Below are 21946 nucleotides of genomic sequence, written 5' to 3'. Positions count from 1 at the left end.
TATACTGACTCTGAGCCGACCAGTCCTTGTTTTAGCCTATGATGCCGAGCGCCAGGCAGGGTGACAACAAGTACCATTTTTAACGACGTACTACAACTAGACCACGCAGGCACTTTAGTCTTTGACCTTTGAGAGGACTATGTTATGAGATGTAACACTTCATATTCTGTCAAGCCATTGCGTTGTCGTTAAAGGGGGCAATAGGCTGGGCTAATTTGTTAGGCCTAGCACATTTTAATAAAATCCCTCAAATTACAGTTTCGTGGTCTGCAAGTTAAACGTGTTTCGTGTAGGCCAATTTAATAGTTAAGAATAATCATATTAACCACATTGTCTTAGTTCTATACATGGTATTTATTACAACTGCCAGACCGTGACAAAATTGGGCCGATATTATGGATACCACGTGTTAACCACTTTGCACTTGGAAAGGATTTACATGGAATTCGCGAATTCAAGCGGTCACAAATTCATCCTACAGAAGACAGGATAGACAATTATATACTTCATCTTCACACATCAATTTATCAATCAGTATTATTCATATTAGTATACATGTTTTATGTACTCATTTTTCATTTCGAATAAAGGTTTTTCAATTGTATTGTACTTATATGTATGTATATATTATCAAGATGACATTGCGGGCTGAAGTTATTATCAAGATGACATTGCATGCTGACAATGCATTATGAAGATGACATTGCAGACCGACAATGCAATATGACGATTACATTGCATGCTGAGGATATATTATCAAGATGACATGACATGCTGATAATGCATTATCAAGAAGATGACATTGCATGCTGACAATGCATTATGAAGATGACAGTGCAGGCCGACAATGCAATATGAAGATGACATTGCATGCTGAGGATATATTATCAAGATGACATTGCGGGCTGGCGATATATTATCAAGATGACATTGCATGCTGACAATCCATTATCAAGGTGACATTGTTGTCTGAAAATGCATTATGAAGATGACATTGCATGCTGACGATATATTATTGAGATGACATTTGGGGATGACGTTACGTTGTCAAGAAGAACGTGTGGCCCGCCAATACCACTGCCTGTAATTGTGCATTTCCATGTGTGTCTTCGTGTTTGGAATGAATTGTGGAATATTTGGAACCTATGCCCATAGGCGGCATCACCTATGGAAAATGACCTTGACAGGAGCAACTATACCTTTTAGATACCAAGTGTTTGGAATATACGCTCATGAAATTAATTATCTGAATGCATTCTCAAAAGTCCTTAAACGTAAAGGAATGAATGAAGTTTATGTGAACAGCTTCATACAGGTTTGAAATCAATTAAAATAAAAATACGCCACGCCTTATCTGGTCTAATTAGGCTTTGAAAGTAATGCAAATGACAGTATTATTTACACATACCACATACTCCAAACGTGATGAAATAGTATTGGGAATGTTTGTCTGTCATACAACATATATTTAGAGCGCGATAGTTGTCATATTGGGGTGTGGGTGGGGTGGGGTGGGTGTGGGGGTGGTGGGTGGGACGGGTGTGTGTGTGTGTGTGTGTGTGGGGGGGGGGGGGGGGGGGGGGGTTGAAGCTTTTAACGAGCAGCTACTTGGATTCCTTTGTTTTGAACCTGATGCACGTGTCTATTAATGATGCAAATATGCGTGGTCTAAACCAAGCAAAAGAATGTTTATTTAGATCGATGTTTTCTGTTACTTGCAAATGGAATTAAGTTTTTCATGTATTACAGAATGCATTGCAGGGATAGTGACCTCGAAATGTGTGTTTTGTACTATTTGATGTATAAAGAGAGTCGGAATAACGGACAATACCAAAGGCAACTATACTCAACTTAATCAACAGTGTGCCACCAACGTGTCGTGCATGTATCGCCAAACATGGTGGACACACCAGATATTGAAGTACAAACCACAGACATTTATCGTTATAACAAATGAACTAAAAGTCACCGCCTCCGCGGTCTTGCGGCAGAGCGTCCGCCCGGAGAGCGGAAGGTCCGGAGTTCGATCCCCGGCCGCTTCATACCAAAAGACGTTAAAAGATGGTACTTGTTGTTACCCTGTCTGGCGCTCAGCATTAGAGGCTAAAACAAGGACTGGTCGGCTCGGAGTCAGTATACTGTGTCTGAGAGGGGTAACTGCGGCATGATATCTCAGTGAATATCTCAGTGAGCTAGCACTATAAATCGGCAGCCACACACACACACATGCATATATAAATGCAATAATCTTGGACGCGATGTTAAACCCAATTTCACCTCACCTCACCTCACCTCACCTCACTAAAAGTCTATCATTTCAGCACTTCCCTTATTTTGTTTTATTGTTATATTGTAACGTCTCTGTACGTTGCAAAATGAACAAACATTCATCTTTAACTTAATATACATTAATAGTGGTTTAGCTAAAATAGAAGCCTAAGTATTTCATGAACGTTATGGTACGATAAAAAGGGTGACAAAATGTCATCTAGACATACATTTAAATTTTTCATAAAAGGTAAGCACTTAGCATGTATTGGACGCACAGCGTTTCTGTCGTTGTGCCTCTTTGTCAAATGATCCACTGTCATAATGTTACAAAGAAGCTAAGGCTTTATCTTCCCCATTGCAATTAAATATCCTCGCTTATGTACTGAGCATCTTTTGTCCAACTAACGAGCTGTGGTATATTTACATACACTACAGGGATACCAAGCGCCTGTCTAGAGAAAATAAGTCATGTGTCCTTGTATTTCCATTACATTTCATAAGGGTTGATTGAACATTGATGCCTGTATTTGGCCTTGAAGGGAAATATTATGACCCGCAACTCATTGATTCGGCTAATATTTATCTAAGTATTTCAAACGCATTGGTGCCAATCTTATCTCATAAATGACAATTGCGTGCGTAAAACTTTCGAAATTAACAATTTCCTAATAATGTCCGTAAATATTGGGGAAATGTTTCATTTCTATAGATTGAAATTGTAAACTCTCCATTTTTTTCCATATTGTCTCTAATTTGGTTTTACGTCGCTACCCCTGTCATATATGACATAACACAGTGCATGGATAATGTGGAGGTGTGAACACACATGTAAATGGAGGCATTTCGTCAACATTTCCACACATTACAAATCTAGACGTACATGATAATATAACTAAGCAGTTTGTAATACTTGGAAATATGTACATATACAGTAATACCAACGCTATTTCAAACGTCAAGAAATTGGCTTTTTCGTGCCGTGTATGTTATCGAGATGACAACCCGTGATAATACAATATCAAGATTACATCTCGGGCTGCAATACATTACCAAGATGATACTGTTGGATGTCGATACATTATGAAGATGACTTTGCGCCCCGTCAATACATTATTAAGATGACACGGTGGGCTGTCAATGCATGATCAAAATCATATTGCGGGTTGACAATGCATAATGAAGATGACATTGCGTCCCGTCAATGCATTATCAAGATGACACTGTCAATACATTATCAAAATTTTATTGCGGGCTGACAATGGTTTATCAAGATGACATTGCGTGCTGACAATGCTTTATGAAGATGACATTGTGGGCTCACAAAACATTATCGAATATTGCGTGCTGATAACGGATTATCAAGATGACATTGCGTGTTGACAATACATTATGAAGATGACATTGTGGGCTGACAACACATTATCAAATGTTGCGTGCTGACAACGGATTATCAAGATGACATTGCGTGCTGACAATACATTATTAAGACGACATTGCACCCTGACAATAAATTATTAAGACGACATTGCGTGCTGACAATACAATATGAAGATGACATTGTGGGCTGTCAAAAGATTATCAAAATATTATTGCGGGCTGACAATGGATTATCAAGATGACATTGCGCCCCGTCAAAACATTATCAAGATGACATTGTGGGCTGTTAATTAACACATTATCAAAATGATATTGCGGGCTGACAATGGATTATCAAGATGTAATTGCGTGCTGACAATACATTATTATGAAGATGACATAGTGGGCTGTCAATACGTTATTGAAAGGACAGTTTATGTTAACAATGAAGTCAACAACGTTCCTGAAAAGACTGGGCAATATAACTAGAAACAAACTGGTGTAACCATGGTGACGAGACAAGTGTGTCGTATCATAGCTTGGGGTGAATATTGAAACTGTATTAGTGACAACTATATATCATGTTTTACAAGAACGTATTTATATTACCATCTAGAATATTGATTTTCCTATTATATTGTACTTGATATGCTTTTCCCTTGTGTTGAAATGTATTGTTACTTTTTAATGATTTTAAACTTTACATATCGCCTCCCATAAGACCGAAAGGAATGGTGCTTGTATCTATTCAAACAAACACACCTTCAAAATAGGCGATCAAGAAATGTGAAAGCTGAGGTTTTATTGGCAATGAAGTCAACAACATATCTTGAGAGATGGAAAATTTTATAGTACGGTAATGTCAATTGCCTAGGGGAAAAGTGAAGAATCAAATTATCCCTTTCTACAAAACTAGGGGCGGTCGGGTAGCCTAGTGGTTAAAGCGTTTGCTCGTCAACCCGAAGACCCGGGTTCTATTCCCGACTTGGGTACAGTGTGTGAAGCCCATTTCTGGTGTCCCCCGCCCTGATATTGCTGGAATATTGCTAAAAGCGGCGTAAAACCATACTCACTCACTCACTCACTCTACAAAACTACATATAAATATCAGAGCGGTACAAATGAAACAAGACCAGCTCAAACAAAATGACATTTTGTCATGTGGTAAACGCATCTTTTTACTCTCCATCTGAGAGGTTTTCACAAATATAGACAATGTGTAGCATTTGTTAAAGAAACCCTTTGTGCTGTAAATAAATTTAAGGATGGGGTTATGTTTTTACCAGATATTTGGTTATCAGTTAATCAGGATACAGTTAACCGGGACACCCATCCCCCCCCCCCCCCCCCACCCCATTCAGGGCATTTACTTTGAGAAAGTGGATATAATTAAAAAGATACTACATCGTATCTGGCATTCTTTCAGTGTGTTACCCTTTTTATATTTACTTGCCTTTGTATGTGTTTGTAACGGGTACTGCCTTTTAGTGAACATCACAGTATGAGAGTGATTCAAAGGCTCATGCCTTTGATGTAGTCGGAACCGTACAATGAACTATGCTTTTGGCAGAGATATCTTTTGTCTATGGAAATATATTTGTCGCCTTTATCAATAATAGTGTTGTTGGTGGTGGTGGTAGTGGCGCATGTGTAGTAGTAGTAGTAGTAGTAGAAGTAGTAGTAGTAGTAGTAGTAGTAGTAGTAGTAGTAGTAGTGGCAGTGGTGGTTGTAGTGTTATGAGCATTAGTATTATTAGTGGTAACAGTGGTTGTAGTAGTAATAGTAGTAGTGGTCCTGGTAGTGGTAGTAGTAGAAGTAGAGGGTGGTAGTAGTAGTAGTTGTGGTAGTGACAGTAGTAGAGGAGGTTGTAGCGGTAGGGGTGATATTAGTGGTAGTAGTAAAAGTAGTAGTAGTAGTAGTACTGTAGTAGTAGTAGTAGTAGTAGTAGTAGTAGTAGTAGTAGTAGTAGTAGTAGTAGTAGTAGTAGCAGTAGTGGTAGTAGTGGTGATATTAGTGGTAGTAGTGGAAATGGTAGTAGTAGTAGTAGTAGTAGTAGTAGTAGTAGTAGTAGTAGTAACAGAAGTAGTCGTAGTAGTAGTCGTAGTAGTGACAATGTTTATACAAAAGCAAATGTTGATCTCTACGCGAGGAACCACAGCAGGTTGCTTCCAGGAAATAAAAACAAATTGACTCGACTGATCATGAACATTGTGCATTTGGTCGTTGTTTCCGACGTTGAAAGAGCTTTGTCCTTTATTTCCATTATTTGCAAAATCAATATCACTTTTATGTACGATTTGACAAGAAATCCTCCACGTCAAACCAAATTCCTTCGGTTAAACCATTCCGTACTATGCGGTTCTATTTACAAAACACGCATCAAGAACACCAGACCACATGTGAACACCGATTACCGGTTCACATGAGACATTCCTCCTTATATCAAGTCACATCAGCAGTCGTACACCTGAGCAGGTGACATGCGGACGGGCGCTACTTTGATCACGCCGCTCAATCTATCTTCTTATATGGATCAGCGATGAAGATGACCTTTTGCATTGCACCAGCCTTCCCATACCATGATGACATCAAAGACGGAGTGACAACTAGGTGGTGGAAGAGAACGGAAGAAGACATTGACATCGTTTTGATTTATTCTGTATAGGAACATGTTGTTATTCGTATCATGTTATGTATCTTGTGATATACCTTTTGCAGTTTCATCATAGGAATTGTCCAGGTCGATTTACACGTACTGACGTTTAATTGCGGATATGTCTGGAGCTAAGAAATATTATATTTATATTGCCTGTGGTATAGCTTAGAAAGACATGTTGTTGGAAGTATATGGTCTAATTTTTGAATATATGTGATGGTAGATATACGGTATATCAAGACCGTTGATCCCGGCTGTACCACTGACGAATCGTTATACCAAAGAAATCATTTTGGAGATAAACATAATGCATGATGCATGTGTAGTTGATGCATGTGTAGCTGATGCATGTGTAGTTGATGCAAGTGTAGTCGATGCATATGTAGTTGATGCATATGTAGTTGATGCATGTGTAGTTGATGCATGCATAGTTGATGCATGTGTAGTTGATGCATGTGTAGTTGATGCATGTGTAGTTGATGCATGTGTAGCTGATGTTGGTGTAGTTGATGCATGTGTAGCTGATGTACGTGTAGTTGATGTATAAGTAGTTGATGTATGTGTAGCTACTGCATCTGTAGCTACTGCATGTGTAGATGATGCATGTGTAGTTGTTGCATGTGTAGCTGATGCATGTGTAGTTGATGCATATGTAGTTGATGCATGTGTAGCTGATGTTGGTGTAGCTGATGCATGTGTAGCTGATGCATGTGAAGCTGATGCATGTGTAGCTGATGTTGGTGTAGTTGATGCATGTGAAGCTGATGCATGTGTAGTTGATCCATGTGTAGTTGATGCATGTGTAGTTGATGCATGTGTAGTTGTTGCATGTGTGGTTGATGCATGTGTAGCTGATGCATATGTAGTTGATGCATGTGTAGTTGTTGCATGTGTAGTTGTTGCATGTGTAGTTGATGCATGTGTAGTTGATGCATGTGTAGTTGATGCATATGTAGTTGATGCAAGTGTAGTTGATGCATGTGTAGTTGTTGCATGTGTAGTTGTTGCATGTGTAGTTGATGCATATGTAGTTGATGCATGTGTAGTTGATGCATGTGTAGTTGATGCATGTGTAGCTGATGTTGGTGTAGTTGATGCAAGTGTAGCTGATGTATGTGTAGTTGTTGCATGTGTAGTTGTTGCATGTGTAGGTTTAATGCATATGTAGTTGATGCATGTGTAGTTGATGCATATGTAGTTGATGCATGTGTAGTTGATGCAAGTGTAGTTGATGCAAGTGTAGTTGATGCAAGTGTAGTTGATGCATGTGTAGTTGATGCAAGTGTAGTTGATGCATGTGTAGCTGATGCATGTGTAGTTGTTGCATGTGTAGTTGTTGCATGTGTAGTTGATGCATATGTAGTTGATGCATGTGTAGTTGATGCATATGTAGTTGATGCATGTGTAGTTGATGCAAGTGTAGTTGATGCAAGTGTAGTTGATGCAAGTGTAGTTGATGCATGTGTAGTTTATGCAAGTGTAGTTGATGCATGTGTAGCTGATGCATGTGTAGTTGATGCAAGTGTAGTTGTTGCATGTGTAGTTGTTGCATGTGTAGTTGATGCAAGTGTAGTCGATGCATATGTAGTTGATGCATGTGTAGCTGATGCATGTGTAGTTGTTGCATGTGTAGTTGTTGCATGTGTAGTTGATGCATATGTAGTTGATGCATGTGTAGCTGATGCATGTGTAGTTGATGCAAGTGTAGTTGATGCATGTGTAGTTGATGCATGTGTAGTTGATGCATATGTAGTTGATGCATGTGTAGTTGATGCATGTGCAGTTGATGCAAGTGTAGTTGATGCAAGTGTAGTTGATGCATGTGTAGTTGATGCATGTGCAGTTGATGCAAGTGTAGTTGATGCAAGTGTAGTTGATGCATGTGTAGTTGATGCAAGTGTAGTTGATGCATGTGTAGCTGATGCATGTGTAGTTGTTGCATGTGTAGTTGTTGCATGTGTAGTTGTTGCATGTGTAGTTGATGCAAGTGTAGTCGATGCATATGTAGTTGATGCATGTGTAGCTGATGCATGTGTAGTTGTTGCATGTGTAGTTGTTGCATGTGTAGTTGATGCATGTGTAGTTGATGCATATGTAGTTGATGCATGTGTAGTTGATGCATGTGTAGTTGATCCATGTGTAGTTGATGCATGTGTAGTTGATGCATGTGTAGTTGTTGCATGTGTGGTTGATGCATGTGTAGCTGATGCATATGTAGTTGATGCATGTGTAGTTGTTGCATGTGTAGTTGTTGCATGTGTAGTTGATGCATATGTAGCTGATGTTGGTGTAGTTGATGCATGTGTAGTTGATGCATGTGTAGCTGATGTTGGTGTAGTTGATGCATGTGTAGTTGTTGTATGTGTATCTGAACGTTGTAGTTGATGTTTGTGTGGCTGATGTTGATGTAGTTGATGCATGTGTAGCTAATGCATGTGTAGTTGATGCATGTGTAGTTGATGTATGTGTAACTGAAGGTTGTAGTTGATGCATATGTACATGAAGTATGTAGTTGATGCATTTGTATCTGATATCTATACCTGAAATAACGTCGTGTTGTGAAAGATATTGTTCTTCACTAAACAACTACTGTTGTTTACCCCGACCTCTCAACACGTCACAAAATCAAAATATAGATGTGCTCCGGAACTGAATAAGTAGTCCAGTATTAATTGACCTTAAATAATGATTGATGGTATCGTTTGTCCGAGTAGCAAAGCCAGCAGTGCCAAGACAGCACGAGCTGCAAACAATCCAAATCTGTTTCAACAAATGATTGTCGGTATGATGTTTTTGACAACTGAATACACTAGTGTATTAAGCCCTCGTGTGATGTTACGGATATAATGAGGTTTCGTTAACATACATATCCGTCATTCACCATACCACGTGTACTACACACAGGGAACCATAGGGAACTGTCCCTGAAATATATCCACAACTGCAAGGTATGATGCTGCTTTTACTACTACTGTCATAGCGACTGATTTACGACAATCATTGTCTGAAGAACATTTGTTTTAAAAGGCTAATTACACTGTAGCCATGGCATGTGTATGTCTCCATAACTTAATTGTCATTACGTTTTAGGCGCTAATCCCCGTTGTAAATCCTCACCCACATTTCATTGGATATTGACTGATAGCCAAACTGGGCTACTATATCACTTCCCGTTAATTACTGTTATTTATATATATAGTATGACATTTATTGCCTTAATTGTTCATCCTCTGAGCTGTGAAGGTTCATCACCCCCAGAAGTCCCATGTCCAGAGCAACTTCATTGTCTGTCCACTGTTGTTCATTACTACATATGTGCTACCATTACACTGTTACTAGGGTGTTAGTCAGTCTTGGTATTACGAGTGCTGGTGTAGGGACGACCTCAAGCAGGATGTGCCGTTCGTAGGAAACGCCCTGAGGTGAGCTGGAGCTCCGCTCACCTCTTGTACGCCTGAGCTGGAAGGTCCGCTCATCGCTGTGTTTGTGTTGTCAGAGCAGGTATTCCACTCACTGTGTATAATTGTTTATTGTTTACATGTTGTGCATAAAACATTCCGGGACAGTGATGTCAATTTATTCCTTGATTCCCCCAAGAGCTTATTCCCCGTCAGCATGCGCGTTGACAATACTGCTACTTGTACTACATTTTTTGTTTGTTTTTTGTTTAACGCGGGACTCAGCAATATTCCAGCTACATGACGGCGGCCCAGACAATCCAGTGATTGACATCATGAACACCGATCCACGCAATTGGGATATGATGGCATACATCAACCAAGTCCGCGAGTCTCACCACCCGATCTCGTTAGTCGCCTTTTACGACAAGCATAGTCGCTTTTTACGACAAGCATGGGTTTCTGAAGACATATTCTAACCCGGATCTTTACGGATCTACTGTTACTACTAATACTGCTGTTACTGGTACAAATACCACTAGAACAACCACTACTGCTATCAATACTACTACTGCTCCCACCACCACCACCACTACTACAACTTCTACTGCTACTACTCCTCATCCTAATACTACCAGGACAACTACCACTACTACTACACACACAAGAATTCACGTCGCTACATACATGCAACAATCTGGAACACGACATTAACCTCATCGTACCTCATCTCACCATCCAACTGACCCGTGAAGAATCCGGGATAGAATAGGTCTTCAGCAACCAAGACTTGCTGTTAAAGGCGACTATGCTTGTCGTAAGAGGCGACTAACGGGATCGGGTTGATGCATGTCATCGTATCCCAATTGCATGGATCGATGCTCATGATGTCAATCACTGGATTGTCTGGTCCAGACTCGATTATTTACAGACCGTCGTCATATAGCTGGCATATTGCTGAGTGCGGCGTTACACAACAAACAAACAAACGAACTGTGCTGAGATATCACTTCCTGTCTGAAACCGGGACTGCTTCATGACATGTAGGACAGATGCAGGTGTTGTTCGCAGTTACAGCCAAGTATATTACTGATAAATTTTTAAACCCAAGTGTGTGGACCTGGGTTCATCAGTCCAGACACAGACCTCTGCACGAAAAATACAGCTACATCTTTAGAAGTGAATTCCAAAGTCCATAAATCAAACACCACAATTAGTCCAATTTGTGAATTCCACAACGTCCAATGCTATACGTGTGATATAAACTGTAGTAAAAACTATACCCTTTAAACTGGAGACAGTAAGCTAGAAAGTTAAACACAAAGGGGCTGTGAGGGGCAAGCTTGGGCAGGCTACTGTGTGATAGTGCACTAGGTGATTGAGGCTGTGGCAAAGTACTCATGCAGTAGGCTGAAACAGAGAACAAGGAGAGCTGAAGTGTGAAGTATATAATGTTTAAAACATACTTGACTGAATATTTAATTCAGTAAAAATCTTAACTAATAAAACTCTCAAAATATATACAACTATCTGATCCTGTCACATGTCCATCTACAAAGTGTTATATCATTGAATGTCTCGTTAAAGCTACCGGACAAATGTGTCGATTTGTATGTCTTCGTTTGACGAGCTGAGTTGATAATGGTCAAGTAAGAACGAACTCGACCTCCAAAGAGCATCTGCGTTACCCAAAACCTTCATGACATGGCCTAGTGGTATGACGAAACACTGTGTAAATACTTCCTGTTTGAGATTGAACATAATCAGTTTAAAGTTACAAACCAGAAATACACAAACCGTAATTACAGACCTGCGAAGTGTACATAATTACACCTAAATGCACATTGAATTATTCTTCAAAAGAAGGGTCATGAACCGACGAAAACTTAACGCCAATCTAATAAAATATGCTCTCTGTTATTTTCCGCTGTAGCACTAGATTGGCCGTTTAGAGTATATGGAAATTAACGATGCCCAGTGCATATATAGAGAGGAAATGAGGTTTCAGAATGTCAAAATGTTCAATTTGAGGTGAAGAAAGAGCGATAGCAGAGACAAATATAGGACCGCTCGTCTATCTCTATCTAGTTAGTACTGGCCATGCGTTCTCTTTCAATTTCAAGTAAGTGTTGAAAGCTAAATTAATCACATTTCGTTATTGGGTTATACCGATGTGATTTGATTACCAAATCAGTGGTCAGCGAGTCTGAATAACATTAGCGCCGTCGGCATGGTGGAGCAGCGCCGGCCTAGATGTAAAGTAACGCAGGCGTCGAAGACGTCGAAGACGTCGGGGCACAGTTCACGCAGCGAACACCTGTGCTCGGTTCAACGGGACAGTGAACTATCTGTCATTGTCGGTTTTGCTTCACTGTCTCTCCCGGCTGACTGCTGGTTTTGACAAATACAAGTTGACGCCCAAATCAAACAGCGTCACTTGGACGCTGATGTTTTCCGCGAAGTTATACGCTTGGTATTATTGATGTAAACTGTGCATCAGTCGATTCAATGCTGAGGTCATGAGTGCTGAATGTCCGCCGGTCTTTGTTACACAAGCATAGTTCTTTCTCAGAAAACTAATTCTTTAATTATATTTTGATTGTCCAATCTACAGGCTTGACCGCGTCTTTGCAAGCTGCCACGTTCCACTACTGTCACGAGATAAGTGAAATAGGCCAAGAACATTGACACCGAACTTGTCGAGCACGATTCGTAGTAATATGACTGTTTATCTTGTATTCATTTAGTTTCTGTTTACCTTGTAATTGAAAAATTTTCAAACACCAGCAAATGATTTAGTAAACAATAGTTGTACTAGTTGCGAGTGTGACAATGGTAGTGAATGACAGAGGGCAGTTGGAGCGGGAGTGGTAGTGGGAGCGGGAGTGGTAGTGGGAGCGGGAGTGGTAGTGGGAGCGGGAGTTGTAGTGGGAGCGGGAGTTGTAGTGGGAGCGGGAGCGGGAGTTGTGGTGGGAGCGGGAGTGGTAGTGGGAGCGGGAGTGGTAGTGAGAGCGGGAGTGGTAGTGGGAGCGGGAGTTGTAGTGGGAGCGGGAGTGGTAGTGGGAGCGGGAGTTGTAGTGGGAGCGGGAGTGGTAGTGGGATCGGGAGTGGTAGTGGGAGCGGGAGTGGTAGTGGGAGCGGGAGTGGTAGTGGGAGCGGGAGTGGGAGTGGGAGTGGTAATGGGAGCGGGAGTGGGAGTGGTGGTAATGGGAGTGGTAGTGGTAGTGGTAGTGGTAGTTGGAGTCGGAGTTGTAATGAGAGTGGGAGTGGGAGTGGTAATGTGAGTGGTAGTGGGAGGGGGAGTGGTAATGTGAGTGGTAGTGGGAGTGGTAGTGGTAATGGTAGTGGGGGTAGTGGTAGTGGTAATGGGGGCGGTAGTGGGATGGGGAGTGGTAGTGGTGGTAGTGGTAGTGGTAGTGGGAGCGGTAATGGGGGCGGTAGTGGGCGGGAGAGTGGTAGTGGTGATAGTGGGAGTGGGAGCGGGAGAGGGAGCGGGCGTGGGAGTGGGAGGGGGGGCGGGAGCGGGAGTGGTGGTAATGGGAGTGGTAGTGGTAGTGGTAGTTGGAGTCGGAGTCGGAGTTGTAATGAGAGTGGGAGTGGGAGTGGTAATGTGAGTGGTGAGAGCGGGAGAGGGAGCGGGCGTGGGAGTGGGAGGGGGAGCGGGAGCGGGAGTGGTGGTAATGGGAGTGGTAGTGGTAGTGGTAGTTGGAGTCGGAGTCGGAGTTGTAATGAGAGTGGGAGTGGGAGTGGTAATGTGAGTGGTGAGAGCGGGAGAGGGAGCGGGCGTGGGAGTGGGAGGGGGAGCGGGAGCGGGAGCGGGAGTGGTGGTAATGGGAGTGGTAGTGGTAGTGGTAGTTGGAGTCGGAGTCGGAGTTGTAATGAGAGTGGGAGCGGGAGTGGTAGTGGGAGCGGGAGTGGGAGTGGGAGTGGTAATGGGAGCGGGAGTGGGAGTGGTGGTAATGGGAGTGGTAGTGGTAGTGGTAGTGGTAGTGGTAGTGGTAGTGGTAGTTGGAGTCGGAGTCGGAGTTGTAATGAGAGTGGGAGTGGGAGTGGTAATGTGAGTGGTAGTGGGAGGGGGAGTGGTAATGTGAGTGGTAGTGGGGGGGGGGGGGGAGTGGTAGTGGTAGTGGTGGTAGTGGTAGTGGTAGTGGTAATGGGGGCGGTAGTGGGATGGGGAGTGGTAGTGGTGGTAGTGGTAGTGGTAGTGGGAGTGGTAATGGGGGCGGTAGTGGGCGGGAGAAAGGTAGTGGTGATAGTGGGAGCGGGAGCGGGAGAGGGAGCGGGCGTTGGAGTGGGAGGGGGAGTGGGAGCGGGAGTGGTGGTAATGGGAGTGGTAGTGGTAGTGGTAGTTGGAGTCGGAGTCGGAGTCGGAGTTGTAATGAGAGCGGGAGTGGGAGTGGTAATGTGAGTGGTGAGAGCGGGAGAGGGAGCGGGCGTGGGAGTGGGAGTGGGAGTGGGAGTGGGAGTGGGAGTGGTGGTAATGGGAGTGGTAGTGGTAGTGGTAGTTGGAGTCGGAGTCGGAGTTGTAATGAGAGTGGGAGCGGGAGTGGTAGTGGGAGCGGGAGTGGGAGTGGGAGTGGAAATGGGAGCGGGAGTAGGAGTGGTGGTAATGGGAGTGGTAGTGGTAGTGGTAGTGGTAGTTGGAGTCGGAGTCGGAGTCGGAGTTGTAATAAGAGTGGGAGTGGGAGTGGTAATGTGAGTGGTAGTGGGAGGGGGAGTGGTAATGTGAGTGGTAGTGGGAGGGGGAGTGGTAGTGGTAGTGGTTGTAGTGGTAGTGGTAATGGGGGCGGTAGTGGGATGGGGAGTGGTAGTTGTGGTAGTGGTAGTGGTAGTGGGAGTGGTAATGGGGGCGGTAGTGGGCGGGAGAGTGGTAGTGGTGATAGTGGGAGTGGGAGTGGGAGCGGGAGAGGGAGCGGGCGTGGGAGTGGGAGGGGGAGTGGGAGTGGGAGTGGGAGCGGGAGTGGTAATGGGAGCGGGAGCGGTATTGGGAGTGGGGGTGGTAATGGGAGTGGGATAGGTAGTGGTAGTGGTAGTGGTGGCGGTGGTAGTGCGAGTGGGAGTGGGAGTGGGAGTGGTAATGGGAGAGGTAATGGGAGCGGGAATGGTAATTGGAGTGGGAGTTGGATGGGGATAGGTAGTGGTAGTGGTAAAGGTGGCGGTGGTAGTGCGAGTGGGAGTGGGAGCGGGAGTGGTAATGGGAGCGGTAGTGGTAGTGGGAGTGGGAGTGGGAGTGGTAATGGGAGCGGTAGTGGTAGTGGGAGTGGTAGTGGGAGTGGGAGCGGGAGTGGTAATGGGAGCGGGAGTGGGAGTGGTGGTAATGGGAGTGGTAGTGGTAGTGGTAGTGGTAGTTGGAGTCGGAGTCGGAGTTGTAATGAGAGTGGGAGTGGGAGTGGTAATGTGAGTGGTAGTGGGAGGGGGAGTGGTAATGTGAGTGGTAGTGGGGGGGGGGGAGTGGTAGTGGTAGTGGTGGTAGTGGTAGTGGTAGTGGTAATGGGGGCGGTAGTGGGATGGGGAGTGGTAGTGGTGGTAGTGGTAGTGGTAGTGGGAGTGGTAATGGGGGCGGTAGTGGGCGGGAGAGTGGTAGTGGTGATAGTGGGGGCGGGAGCGGGAGAGGGAGCGGGCGTGGGAGTGGGAGGGGGAGTGGGAGCGGGAGTGGTGGTAATGGGAGTGGTAGTGGTAGTGGTAGTTGGAGTCGGAGTCGGAGTCGGAGTTGTAATGAGAGCGGGAGTGGGAGTGGTAATGTGAGTGGTGAGAGCGGGAGAGGGAGCGGGCGTGGGAGTGGGAGTGGGAGTGGGAGTGGGAGTGGTGGTAATGGGAGTGGTAGTGGTAGTGGTATTTGGAATCGGAGTCGGAGTTGTAATGAGAGTGGGAGCGGGAGTGGTAGTGGGAGCGGGAGTGGGAGTGGGAGTGGTAATGGGAGCGGGAGTAGGAGTGGTGGTAATGGGAGTGGTAGTGGTAGTGGTAGTGGTAGTTGGAGTCGGAGTCGGAGTTGTAATAAGAGTGGGAGTGGGAGTGGTAATGTGAGTGGTAGTGGGAGGGGGAGTGGTAATGTGAGTGGTAGTGGGAGGGGGAGTGGTAGTGGTAGTGGTTGTAGTGGTAGTGGTAATGGGGGCGGTAGTGGGATGGGGAGTGGTAGTTGTGGTAGTGGTAGTGGTAGTGGTAGTGGGAGTGGTAATGGGGGCGGTAGTGGGCGGGAGAGTGGTAGTGGTGATAGTGGGAGTGGGAGTGGGAGTGGGAGCGGGAGAGGGAGCGGGCGTGGGAGTGGGAGGGGGAGTGGGAGTGGGAGTGGGAGCGGGAGTGGTAATGGGAGCGGGAGCGGTATTGGGAGTGGGGGTGGTAATGGGAGTGGGATAGGTAGTGGTAGTGGTAGTGGTGGCGGTGGTAGTGCGAGTGGGAGTGGGAGTGGGAGTGGTAATGGGAGAGGTAATGGGAGCGGGAATGTTAATTGGAGTGGGAGTTGGATGGGGATAGGTAGTGGTAGTGGTAGTGGTGGCGGTGGTAGTGCGAGTGGGAGTGGGAGTGGTAGTGGGAGTGGGAGTGGTAGTGGTAATGGGAGTGGGAGTGGGAGCGGGAGTGGTAATGGGAGCGGTAGTGGTAGTGGGAGTGGGAGTGGGAGTGGTAATGGGAGCGGTAGTGGTAGTGGGAGTGGTAGTGGGAGTGGGAGCGGGAGTGGTAATGGGAGCGGTAGTGGTAGTGGGATTGGGAGCGGGAGTGGTAATGGGAGCGGTAGTGGTAGTGGGAGTGGGAGTGGGAGTGGGAGTGGTATTGGGAGCGGTAGTGGTAGTGGGAGTGGGAGTGGGAGTGGGAGTGGTAATGGGAGCGGTAGTGGTAGTGGGAGTGGTAGTGGGAGTGGGAGCGGGAGTGGTAATGGGAGCGGTAGTGGTAGTGGGAGTGGGAGCGGGAGTGGTAATGGGAGCGGTAGTGGTAGTGGGAGTGGGAGTGGGAGCCGGATAGGTTGTGGTGAAGGTAATGGTGGTGGTAGTTGGAGCGGTGGTGGTAATGGGAGTGGTAGTGGTAGTTGGGGTGGTAGTAGTAGTAGTGGTAATGATAGTGGTAATGGGAGTGGGAGTGGGAGTGGTCGGGGTAGTGGTAGTGGTAGTGGGAGTGGGAGTTGGAATGGGAGTTGGAGTTGGAGCGGTAGTAGTAGTGGTAGTGGTAGTGGTAGGAGCGGGAGAGGGAGCGGCATTTACACTACACGGCAGAATAACCAACTACATAACAGACTCAAATAACCATCTTTATCATATCATTGGTAGGTTTCTCGACATGATAACGCCAACGGATAAAAATTATATCCGTTGGGGTCATATACGGATAGAGATGCAAATATCAGTTCAAGCTTGGACTATTTTCTGTGTTTATAAACAAACATCGTCGCCCTTGTTTTTCGGCGATGGTGTCAGAATTAACCATCGGAATTCGGGAGAAACTACTGGGATAAATGCTATCATTATCAAAAGAACAGTCTAATATACTGAAAACCAGTGTCTAACTGTGACGTAGCTAAGGCATTTTACAAAGAACCTAATCCACAAATTACAATCGTTAGATTTGACCGAAACATGTTCGAATTGTTGCCTTGTTTCGTTTTTCGCTGTGTGTACATCTGACTGCACTTCTTAACGTTGTGACACGACAGGCCCTTTGACAAAGGGCAGTTACTCTAGCGGACAGACCGATGGATTGCCGCGAAAGACAAGTAAAACAATTTGCGTGGAAATTGTTGTTTTGCGGATATGTCGTTTCGCCACTGTATAAGAAACAAGTTTCAGGTGGAACTATACTGACAACTGTCACTGTCCGACTGACACATCATTTACCCTGTGACGTAATATATATTAATGCGCACATTCCAGGAAAACTTGCAATGTTTCGGTAATGTTAGTGGGAGATGGAAAGCGATTTTCGAGCACAGAATTGAAGAATGAGGTTATATACTGAACAATAAAAGTTCCTGTGACATTGAATAAGATTTAATGCAAACTATGTGTTTTACAAAATCTGAAACAATTTCGGTTTGCAAAAGATAAAAGACTCCTGTAAGTGTTCAAACGGTTTAATTTGCCATACTGACTTCAGGAAATGCGTGCTTTCATAAAAAGACATGAACATGCCAAAATGTCAATTTACAAATCAATAGCGTGTGTGTCCACCTCTGGCTGCGATGCAAGCAACACATCTTCGTCTCATGGAATGGACCAGGCGTCGTACTGTGGGATATCTGTCCATATCTGCTGGAGCATGTTTTGAAGTTCCTGGAGTGTCTGTGGAACACGTGGTTGACGTCGAAGGCGCCGATCCATCTCATCCCACATGTGCTCGATTGATGAGAGATGACATTCACGTTGTTTTGTTGAAGATAATCCTGAAAAAGTCGAGCAATATGAGGCCGGGCGTTGTCATGTTGAAAGGTAATGCAAAAACGCAAAAACATTAGAACAACAGGGCCGATGATCTCGTCGCGGTAGCGCTGTGCATTGAGATTTCCCTCTACCACTATCAAACGGGTCCTCTGTCTTGCTGTAATCCCACCCCATACCATAACGCTGCCGCGCCTGAACCGATCTTCTTCCATCACACAATGATTGACGTAACGTTCACCTCAACGTCGGTACACTCAAATCCGTCCATCGTTGTGGCTGAGGTGAAAACGAGACTCGTCAGTGAATAGAACTTGTCCCCACTGCATGGTCGTCCAGCGTCCAGCGTAGACACTGACTGCCTGCACCACTGTAGACATGCTTGACGGTGGTTTCCTGTCAAAATGGGACGTCTGGCGGCTCTTCTGCCGACAATCCCTGTACATCTGAGGCGACGACGTACGGTTTGTGAAGATATTCGTCGAAGGCCAGGGATGCTTCGTGCAGTCTCTGGTCTCGGACTGCATCCGTCTGTTGCCAACGTTGCCATAAACACCAAATGGTGTTTCTGTGTACGTTAAGATGTCTTGCAACATCACGTTAACTCGATCCTGCTTCAAGCATACCAATGGCTCGCAGACGCTCATTTTCGGACAGACGTGGCATTTCGTAATGTTGAATAATTGCGTAATTTTGTTGTTTTTCTGAGTGGTTGTTGTCAGCACGATGCTAAACAATGCATATGGAATCCCGTCAACGCACATGTTTTTATACCCATTCTTGCATGGAATGCAAGCTTTTCTGTAGCAGTTGCGTTTTTGTGACTTGATAACATACATGTACTACAATATTGAAAACCAAACTTTACTTGTTTGAAAAATACACTAAAATATTGGTGTCATAGGAACTTTTGTTGTTGAGTATATGATAGAGGTTATGACGTTTGTGTATTTGGGGATGGTAAATATCTTGTATTAGGAATAAGCATTGCATTTAGCGAGACTTGGATACAGGGTATTTACCATGCTCCAAACACTCGCGTGGTAACCTCTACATAATACAACGCACCATATCAATCTTCTACAAAACAGATCTCATCAACCACCTGTATTAACAACAAACTAGCCAACCCTATGACAAACACGTATATCCGTCCATAGCACAAATACCTCAACACTGCCGTTCTTTAGCACCATGATCTATATCCCCCGACGCAAAGTGTCAATCATGGCCGGCGTTATTACGGATAATAAGACAATAGAGTGGCAATGGCGCGTGTGTGCGAGCAGAGTCTGGAGACGTGCCGTTACTGTAGACAAGGTAGGGAGCAATTACCTGATCACATTTTACCTGTCTGCGACACTTGACACTTACACGTTCCTGATTGGTTCAGCCGAAGTGCCCGTCAAAACAACATAAATGACTGCTCCCTCGGTCAGTAGGGAGCGGTAATTGTGTTAACCGGCTCACGTCGTCACATCGCCCCATGATGAGGCTGATTGCCCTGTCTGGTGGACTTCGGTTAGCAGGCGACAGTGATGATGTTGCCATACGGTTTAAATGTAATTATAAGCATTTTTTCGGAAATATTTTAAAGGCTTAAGAAACGTTATTTTTAAATAAGCATACGAGGTATTAACAATCATGGGTTTGAAGATAATAAGTGCAAGTTTTAATATGTCTCTTCATCTGATGCAATGATACCTGTCTGATGAGCGCACATAATATTATTCATACAGAGAATATTATCCAAGTATGAATGAAATGAAGCCCTTTTCTTCAAGGAAACATATTCCATATATCTGCCATTGGTAAATGTAAATGGTCAATTTGGGGATATTTCGGTGAAGGTACTTGTGATATGCAGGTTATTGGTTCTGCTGCCCTGAACACAGCCAATGCAACAATAATACAGTGTCTATCAGTAGACAGATTGGGACGAATATGTGTTACCAGCGTATGTAGACGTTGTTAACGTCAAAGTTATGACAGATGAAACCACTAACGATTATTTCATTGACATATATGTTTTCGGTCAAAATCGAAATTTATGCATATGTTCTCCACTACACATGTCCGCAACATAGACGTCACAGAGAAATGTCATTCCGCATACTCTAATTAATGACAGTCCTTTGATTTTCCGATTAAGAATTTCAGAGCATATATCTATTTGTAGAAGAATATTTGCGTTCTTTGCACCAAAGGCCGACTTATATCCCTTGGAGGTTATAACTGGTCACCAAAGACGATTGGTGTAAGACACTTGTTCTATGAATAATGAAAGAGGTTTTAACAAGTGCTTATCATAATCGGTGGTAACTTAATTCAGTACTACTATTGCTTTCAGTAGAATTTTAATGCAATAAACCCAACAGCTCCTGGAGCTTATTAGATTGACCCTTCTCCACAGTTAGCCTTTCATGAGGTGGCATGTAATTAGCAGTAATCTGTTCTTGACTGAATATCAGTCATACGCTCGAAATTAACCTCATAATTACATTTACCCAGCTAAGAACTTCATGAAGACATAACCAACTTATTTCAGTGTACATGTGTTTTCCGACCCGTGAAGATTCCGGGATAGAATAGGTCTTCAGCAACCCATGCTTGCCGTAAAAGGTGACTATGCTTGTCGTAAAAGGCGACTAACGGGATCGGGTGGTCAGGCCCGCTGACTTGGTTGATGCATGTCATCGTATCCCAATTGCGTGGATCGATGCTCATGATATTAATCACTGGATTGTCTGGTCCAGACTCGATTTTTTTCAGACCGCCGTCATATAGCTGGGAATATTGCTGAGTACGGCGTTAAACAACAAACCAACCAATCACAAAGGTGTGATATAATTAGAAAACAAATAATACCGTTAAGGTAGACGGCACCAGCCTCACTGAAATCGCACAGATTGACAAAAATGTCCTGATTGACCATCACACAAAAGGAGTAATTAACGCCCTAATTTGTTTCTTGTTTAACGCCACACTCAGCCGTATAACATCTGTAGGAAGGCGATCTACGTCCGAAAAAAGGCCATCTGTAAATAATCGAATCTGGACCAGACAATCCGGTCGATCCAGATGAGCAATCTGGATAGGATGACATGCAGTCAACCAAGTGAACGAGTCTGACCAACCGATCCCGTTAGTCGTCCCTTACAACAAGCATGGGATGCTGAACATGAAATTCTAACCCGGATTTTCAAGGGCTTAATGGTTGCATTGTGGCCTGACCTATAATTACAGCTTGATATGTATAAATGAGAGCATATATTTTATATTACTGGTAATTTAGTCGTATATTATTTTAATTTGTTTTAATTTGCACATCCCGACACACACGTCATAACGTAAAGGATAGATGACATTGCTCCATCTACAATACATCATTGATTACAAGGTAAAGGAGAAATAAAAAACTCAATTGTTATATCAAGGATTTCCAATCCAGGCATTGATCGAATCCTAATCGTAACACTGTTTTACAAAAAAACGCCATACTTGCCTTTTCAGGACAATTCCCTTAAAGAAGCATCCTGCAACCAGTCAGATCCCCCGAGAGTATGCAATTGTCCCTCATTGTTATTTTGCAGATATTATTGCTGAGTCAATCACCCTCACTACAATAGGCCTGTTCAGTTCCATGTGCCCTGGCCATTTGGGCGTGTAAGCTGAGCCCATATTGCTCACACGGATGCCAACTAATTGTATTTCGAAGAACAAATTCGACAATATGCCTTGCTGGTAGTGTATGTGTAGGAGAAGAAGATGTAATCTGCAACCTCATCAGGATGCTTAACTTCCACTCCTGGGTGTTCAGGTCAATCGCGAAGGCTGCTGTCATTGGCAACGTTGTTAGAGGACAATTTAAGAACGGTGATACATCTTTCCAAAAGCCGCCTTAT

At 44.1% G+C, this 21946-nt stretch overlaps 2 protein-coding genes across 2 annotated transcripts; one reads left to right on the top strand and one right to left on the bottom strand.

Annotated features, from left to right (window-relative positions):
- Window positions 1-14478: 14478 nt before the first annotated feature.
- Window positions 14479-15985, top strand: LOC139454832 (uncharacterized). The gene is made up of 2 exons (XM_071236452.1): window positions 14479-15078; window positions 15896-15985. The coding sequence occupies exons 1-2, from the start codon at window positions 14479-14481 to the stop codon at window positions 15983-15985; spliced, it is 690 nt and encodes a 229-aa protein (XP_071092553.1).
- Window positions 15986-16122: 137 nt separating this feature from the next.
- On the bottom strand, window positions 16123-19592 carry LOC139454831 (cation channel sperm-associated protein 1-like). Its single transcript, XM_071236451.1, has 3 exons — window positions 19512-19592; window positions 18486-18572; window positions 16123-16872 (listed from the first exon to the last, which is right to left on the bottom strand). Exons 1-3 carry the CDS (start codon window positions 19590-19592, stop codon window positions 16123-16125), a joined length of 918 nt encoding a protein of 305 aa, XP_071092552.1.
- Window positions 19593-21946: the final 2354 nt, after the last annotated feature.

This window comes from Haliotis cracherodii, unplaced genomic scaffold (assembly GCF_022045235.1).
Source record: "Haliotis cracherodii isolate W230 unplaced genomic scaffold, xgHalCrac1.p SCAF_11, whole genome shotgun sequence".
NCBI classification, from domain to species: Eukaryota; Metazoa; Mollusca; class Gastropoda; order Lepetellida; family Haliotidae; genus Haliotis; species Haliotis cracherodii.
Note: the sequence above shows the minus strand (reverse complement) of the source record. Positions and strands in the feature narration are given on the sequence as shown.